Source organism: Venturia canescens, chromosome 2 (genome assembly GCF_019457755.1).
Source record: "Venturia canescens isolate UGA chromosome 2, ASM1945775v1, whole genome shotgun sequence".
Taxonomy (NCBI): domain Eukaryota; kingdom Metazoa; phylum Arthropoda; class Insecta; order Hymenoptera; family Ichneumonidae; genus Venturia; species Venturia canescens.
The window spans coordinates 14379730-14387642 of NC_057422.1; the positions used below are offsets into that span (position 1 = coordinate 14379730).

The 7913-nt window shown below is 42.0% G+C and overlaps 1 protein-coding gene across 1 annotated transcript; it reads left to right on the plus strand.

Moving 5' to 3' along the window:
- Positions 1 to 2050: 2050 nt before the first annotated feature.
- LOC122407349 (organic cation transporter protein-like) lies at positions 2051 to 5060 on the plus strand. The gene is made up of 5 exons (XM_043413507.1): positions 2051 to 2132; positions 2234 to 2610; positions 2771 to 3213; positions 3332 to 4055; positions 4568 to 5060. The coding sequence occupies exons 1-5, from the start codon at positions 2051 to 2053 to the stop codon at positions 5015 to 5017; spliced, it is 2076 nt and encodes a 691-aa protein (XP_043269442.1). The 3' UTR covers positions 5018 to 5060.
- Positions 5061 to 7913: the final 2853 nt, after the last annotated feature.

Here is a 7913-nt window from a genome sequence, read left to right on the forward strand (position 1 = left end):
CGGATCATTGGAAATTGACAATTCGACGATGGGCTGGAGAATTATGGACTATGGTTTTTTGAGGGGTTTTTTTTGGGAGTTGTTACGGTTGGAAATAGTAAATAGACGAAAACCAATTATCGCGTTTAAAGGCGTTAAAGAATATTTTTCACTCGTCAATACAGTTCATTAGTGCAGCGAATAATGAATGATTCGGTGGTAATAACAAAATTTACTATTTTGTACCGAGGATCGGTGCCAAATGTCCTGAAAAAACAAAAAATTTCATCGTTTCCGGGGCGAAGGAAGTTTTGGGATTGAGGATTTGTTCAGGAAAAACGTGGAATTTGAGATAAAAAAGTTCTCGTTAGAGAAATGTGGAGAGAAAAGAACGAGGATTCTCTGCACCGCCGCCATGACGTTTTTCTTCGCATATTGTTCCAGGACGAAAGCAGCGAGAGAGAAAAAGAGGAGTCTTTGTCAAAGCAACGTTGAAAAGGAGAGAGGGAACACGAGAAAGATGCAGGGCGAGAAAAAGATAGCAAGAGAGAGAGGCGAATAGGGTAGAATCCCGAAGGGATGATGGTTTCATAAGTTATTGATTGGGAGGGTGGCCAATGGGTGGTGGGTACTGGGATCGTGGTGGGTCGTCATGGAAACGGAACCTGCGCGTTTGCCCTGGGAACGTTTACCTTAATGCCTGGGAATTACGGGACGTGATTTTGCCGCTTGGAGAATGGAGGACGCTTTAGAGAGGTAATGTAATTTCGCCTTGCGATTTTCACCCCTTCTACTAGCAAAACCCACCCCATTATCTTTCGAGATCCATTTCAGGCTGGAGCATCTCTATAGCACGCTACAACTAAGTGCCAATACACTGTCTGGATTACTTGCTAATTCTCTTCCATGTACAACTTTCATTTTCTAATCGATTTTTTAAAAGATTACTTTTCACGAATGAGAGCGATTATTGAAACGTTCATGATTTAAGCTTCGGTAGTCGAATCACGTGGAAAAAATCACGCGACTCGATCCTGGCAAAAATTATTTTATGTATAATAATTTATTAAAAATTCGATGCTGAACACGATGGAAAAGTTCGTTGTTTTAGTTCTCGTCAAAAATCAGTGCTAACAATTATTTCGTCACCCACGCGATGCCAAATATGAAGATTAGAGACAAACGTATGGGTTGAAAGTTGACCGAAAAAGAGATATATGAGAAAAGATTTTACTACGTGAGAAGAGCAACCGTAAAATATTCTGACGATTATTTCAAAGATTTTCCACCGGTACCAGGAGAATGCGAGGGATGAAGAAAGTAAAACGTGATTCGAGAGAGGAAATTCTGGCAAATTACCGTAGTCCCAAGCACGTTCGACGCGCATCCCTCTTCCTGGTAAGAGCGCCGGTGGGGTGATTGGGAGATGGAGAAAAATACGAGGGATGGAAAGTCCGGGGTGAGCCACCCCCCACGAGGGCTGTACCTCCGCGGCTCGCATTAGCTAACTGCTCCCTGATTCGCCGTCGCATCGATCTGGAAAACGAGCTAACTTTCCGGGCATTAGGCCGACAAATAATTCTCCTCTGCTTCGCACATACACGAAATTTCAGATAACTCAGTCGCAGAATTGCATCCGGAAAATCGTCGCAAATATTACAAGAAGTGAATTTGAGTTTTCGTGAAAACGAAAAAGTCATCGAACTTGCCTCGAAATTTATTTGACGACCTTTTACTTCTGCCACTCATTCGGTAAACGTATTTTTAAAACTGCTAGAAAAGCTCTGCAACATCCATAAATACAAAAAATACTGTTTCAGCCCGAGATTTGAGTGTTCGGTAAACTTTTATTTTGCATTTTTTAAAATTAAAGTTTCTCCAGTTGGCAGCAAACGAAATTTCTTGCAAAACAGAAATTTCATGCGGGAAACAAAAGAAAGAGGGACGTACCCAGGGTTGACCAACTTTATTTTCAATATTAGGTTATGAAACGAAGTTGCTGTCAATTTTGACGAAGGAAATATGTGGTTAAGTAATTAGTAATTAAAATGCTGAATGATCGAGTAGGAAAATGAAGTCGATCTCAAATATATTAACCCCTGCACACGGTGGCAACGATGTCGTTACATTGGACGACATCCTCGTCTACTTGGGTGAGTTTGGAATCGTTGCTCCGGCGGATGATAGAAAAGTAATGAAGGAAAAACTGTAAACGTTGTAAAAAAATGGATTTTTCATTATTTTCGATAATCAGGAGAATTCGGACTGTACCAGAAAGGCCTTTTCATGATGCTCATGCCATTCTGCTTCTTCCTATCGTTCGTTTACTTTACCCAAATATTTATAACCGTCACGCCTGACGAGCACTGGTGCAAGCTGCCAAAAACCGATGCAATGACTGTGGAAAAATTGAGGGATTTGGCTATACCCAGAGCTGAGGTCGTCAGCGACGCAGAAGTTCCTCATGCTCTTCCGTATTCACGATGCTGGATGTACGATTTGCCGATTGAAAAAATTATCGCGGCTGCTAAACCGGACGAAAAGTGGCCTGTCAAACGATGCGACGACTGGGATTATAATTTTACGAAAGCTGATGTTCCGTACTCGACAGTCGGTACCGAATTGAATTGGGTGAGCCTCATTCTTCTCGCGTGATAAAATTACTTTTGAAAAAAAAAAAAATGGAATCTAAAAATGATCAGTGTAAAAAGAATTTTTTATTCGATAAATCTAATAAAGTTTGCTCGAGTGTCCGTGATGACAGTGAATGAGATAAAATTTTCTTTCGAAGGTTTGCGACGACGCTTACCTGATGAATCTGGCGCAGAGTATATTTTTCGTGGGTGCAATTTGCGGTGGTTTATTGTTCGGTTGGTTGGCAGACAGATACGGCCGAATCCCAGTGCTGATGGGCACAAATTTGATGGCGTTCGTCGGTGGCCTCGCGACCGTTTTCATCACGAACTTTTGGCAGTTCACTCTGTGCCGTTTCATCGTCGGTTTCGCGTTCGACAATACTTTTGTCATAATGTACATACTCTGTCTGGAATACGTGGGCCCGAAATGGCGAACTTTCGTGGCGAATGTTGGCTACGGGGTTTTTTACACTATCGGGTGCATGGTCATGCCGTGGATGGCGTACTTCATTTGCGATTGGAAGTTATTCGCTGTTGCGACCTCCGTGCCACTCGCTTCAGTGATTTTAACTCCGTTCATACTACCGGAAAGCATTCGGTGGGTTTTAAAACTGCCATCAAACTCTTAAACACATTTTATTATATTTCATCGGTTTTTTCGATACTTTTGACGATCCTGCAATCTCCGACAACTTTTAATGCTCGGATGATTTCAGGTGGCTAATAACCGAAGGAAAAATAGAAAAGGCAGTGACGATAATGATGAAGATCGAGAAAGTCAATGGAACGGATGTGCCGCAAGGATTGTTCGAAGACTTTTTAGACGATTGTATGGAGACGGCAGAAAACAGTCCGGCAGAGGACACGAGCATACTTGATTTGTTCAAGACTCCTCGGTTACGTAGAATAAGCATAATATTGATAGTGGCGTGGAGCATAATGGCGATGGCGTACGATGGCCACATACGTTGTTTGGACCAATTGGGTCTCGATATATTTACGACATTCACGATCGGCTCGTCGACGGAATTTCCTGCGGTTTTGTTGATAATGTATACGCTGGATGTATGGGGAAGAAAATGGACGCTTTTCGGGGCAGTTATGATTTCCGGTATAGCGAGCTTCGTAGCGTGTTTCGTACCGGTCGGTATTTATTTCGCTTCTTGCGCAATGGTTGGACGATTATTCATCAATTCGGCAACGAATATCGCGCTGCAATACGCTTCCGAATTATTGCCGACCGTTGTCCGCGGCAAAGGTGTCGCTTTCATACACATTATGGGCTATGTGTCCTCGATCATCAGCCCATTCGTCGCTTATACCGTCAATATTCATCGGTTATTGCCCATGCTCATACTCGGCACTGTCTCCATATTTTGCGGCCTACTTGGACTATTCGTACCCGAAACGCTCAGGGAACAGTTGCCTCAAACGTTGCTAGTAAATACCTCCAAAATCTTTTTCTCTTTTATGGATATCGAACGTTCTAGTTTAGGCAACGTCAACCTAATTTTCAACGTATTAAAAAATTTCAACGTAACAAAAATTATTAAAAAGCGTTTCGTACCCGAAACGCTCAGGGAACAGTTGCCTCAAACGTTGCTAGTAAATACCTCCAAAATATTTTTCTCTTTTATGGATATCGAACGTTCTAGTTTAGGCAACGTCAACCTAATTTTGAACTTATTAAAAAATCGTTTGTGTGATAAATATTTTTTTTATTTTGATTTTCAAGTATATTTCTGAAGAATTTTCTTTCTCGTTTTGAATCAACAACATTCAAACGAGTTCAGCACTGAAATAATGTGCATTTTAACGAGTAGAATCCTGGACGTTTGTTTGGGGAATTCATTTCTTAAAAATATATAATAGAAAATGATGAAACTTTCTTCTGAGAAATTATTGTTGGAAAAAAGTTTGTTTTTCGGATGTTTTTCGCTTTTTTTCTCCAGGACGGTGAGCTGTTCGGAATCGACCAGAGTTTCTGGGACTTTCCTTGCATAAAAGGGGCAAGAACATTGCGAGGTGGTTTGGGCATGACGAGCGCCCTCGACCTGACACCGAACAAGCATTATCTTCACGCTGCTGTGCCGGCGCGACGAGATGCTCAATTACGCAGCAGTATGGTTTCCGGTTACACCGGAAACGAGAGCCGCGTGAAGGCTATCCGAGCTCAGAAGATTCGCGAGGGTATACGACCGCGAAGGAGTTTACTCGCGACCGCAACGACCCCCATGGAATACGTCGAACGCCTGAGAAAAGGTTATCGTGAAAACAGAGAAGAATTAGCACGACGCGAAAAAGCACAGCAGGATATTGGTGGACCCGTCCCGTCGCAGTCCCCGACCGATCAAAAGAAGAAAAAAGTTCGAGTCCAAACGGACGACGAAAAAAATCCATGACTCCAGTTCTTTCGACATCCTTTTTTATTGATTTACCAACCAAATGTTACAGACCCTGTAAAGACATGAGTCGTGTCGACGAATGTGTAAAATATCATTAAAATATTCGTAGGATCAAAGCATCCAATCGACTTTATTTTTGGTGCATGGAATGCGATATTTGATGGACAGTTTGAATCTAGATTTTCATCTTTTCTATGAATTTCCATTTTTTTTCTCGTATCTCCGAGTAAATTATTTTCGTCCCTGCAATCACTTGGGACGATCCATTTGAACATTGTACTGTTCACTTTCCTGCAGCAGAGTGAGTCGTTGTGGAAAATAAATTCACACATTTTTCTACATTCTTTAGAAAATCAAAGTTCTAACTCCTCGTTTTCTTTATGTGTATAGAAACTGAGGATTCTCTTCTCAGCTTTTCTTCTCGCTTCGCTCTCATTCCTTAAGATTTGTTGCGCCTTGTTTTTGTGTTTTGGTTATACAAATTGATAGCAACATCTGGACTGTCGTTTGGCGTAAAGGAAGAGTTGACCGAGCGAAAAATGGAGTAGGAAATAGCGATATTCCGTGGCACAAATAAATAATGCTTAATTAATGGAAATTTATTGGTGTAGTTTGAAATAAATTGGATGAATTAATATACAATTTCTCGAACGAACTGTGACGAGCGAGGAAGTGAAAAAAGGAGGCAAAATAATCATTTTTTACAGGAGATAAATGATTGGAGCGAGGATATTTATTTTGATGTCGAAAAGTCCAAACACCCTCGTCTCTCGCCCTTGTGGCGTGTTGGCGTGAGATTAAAAAATGGTGAAAAACGTTCGAAATGAGGGAATCTTCTCGAAGGCGTTCCCAAAATATCTGCTCAATTACTGGAATTAGTGACAACAGGCATAGCGGAGAAAAGAATAAAAAGAAAGAAGGAGCGTGAAGATTAAGACCGAAAGAAATTTCAACTGCATGTGCGGCAGTTTTTTGGGCTCCGAGAGAAAAATTCTCGTCGGCTTTTCCAAGAAAAAACGTAAAACCTCGCGGCCCGGCACGATTTTCGATCCGGTGCCATCGCAGGGCGTGGCACACCCCTCGTCCACGCACCCTGCCTTCGTGCTGGGTGGCTGCGTACCATCCTCGCACAAGGAACAAACTTAAAATGCTAAAAGAAACGCTCGTCGAATGTTCTAATGAGACAAAGAGACAACACTTTCGAAAACACCAAACGATCAACAATTTTTTTCATTCTGGGAGAGAATGTGGTCAAATTTTCTTCCACAAAGTAGTCGCACCGAAGCATCTTTGTTCCGACTATACTCGCTTCAATTTTTTTACAGACTGCGTTGGATTCTGATATTCGTTAAAATGTTGGAATTAAAAAAACCAGAATTTCGAATAGACCAATAATTTCGAGACGCCCTTACTTCGAATCAGAATAACTCAATTAATTGCCATAAAAAAAATCATTCGATAAGTATCACGAGCGACGAAATTCGAGAACCCTAAATGCAACAATTTATTCAACGTCCGGCCGTGTAATCCCACGATCAATAACGAAGGACTTGTGTACGCAGTCCGGTCATTTCGTGGCGGAGGACAACTGGAAAGGATTTTTTACAGCCTGGTCCGTGGTCTCGTGTTCGAGACTGTAAGATGATACGTGCTGCAAGAATTTATTTGAGTTCTGAAGAGCTCCGAGGAGCTGGAAAAGTGAATATAATAAAAGGAAAAAAAGAGAGAAACGTTAAATGAGAAAAGAGCTTTGGTTGGCTCACTCGACAGGACTAATGGGCTCGTAATGAGCGCTGGACATTTTCCCTCTGCCGGATACGCCCGCACGATATGAGACTCCACCTAGAAAATCCCTTTTTTATGCTCTTTTGCGGCTCATGAGAAATGAACAGCCGCGCGCTTATTTCACGTCGTGGCCTGCCATATGCAATTGACGTATTACAAGAAAAGTATAATTTTCACTTTACCCAACGAAAACTCCCGGAGCCCAGATAGGCGAGCATATTATTCAGGAAATAATAACGAAACAAATTTGACGAGAGAAAAAAAAGCTTTTCTCTCGTCCGGAGAATTTCTGGTGCGCGAGAGCTCGTAAAAGACGATACCCGCTCTCGAGTTTTACGACTTTTCTCTCGCAATCGGCATTTTCGGGATATTATTTTGAGAAAAATGGAATTTCTTGTTCCACTCATACGTGCGTCTGTTTTATGTGTAAGAATGTATTACCTCGCCCAACTATACGTGCGGATACAGGATGTCTGGAAAGTCTGTAGCCTGGTAAGTCCAGCCACGAAATTCCGAAGAGAAAATTTCCAATAATTTTAGTCTCTCAGAAGCTTTGTCGATGAGCTGTTGATCGATTTCGAAGCGAAATCGCCGCGCTTTAAATTATCCTTCGCGTCAACGAGACGAAAAAAGTTCGCTTCGAACGATTTCTCACAGTTGACATGCTCCGTGAATTTGGTACGAAAATTTGAGGACACTCTGTACGTGGATTGGAAACGAACGCTGCGGGGTAGAAAATCCGACAAAGTTTCGGAGGCCCTCGAGACAAAGTTATGAGCGCGCGCAACCCTGAAAGGGAGAAACCAGTTGGAAAATCGTAAAGCAAAAATGCTACAAATGTAATCGTGCGGTTGCCGCCTTTCTTTCTCGCGGTACTTTTCTCCAGCGATAGGGGGCGTGAACGATTTTGATGGAGAGATGCACAACACCGAATACGTTTATACATCTGGGTGCTCTCAAACTTCTTCGAGAATAAGAGCCAGCGAGAAGAGTGACGAAAACTCGTCGAACAGTAAAAAATCTGTCAGAATTGTGACGCATTTGTCAAACATTTTATTGCACCAGGATGCTTTACTTTCGGCGAAGAGAAAAAGCGATGGATGTCAAA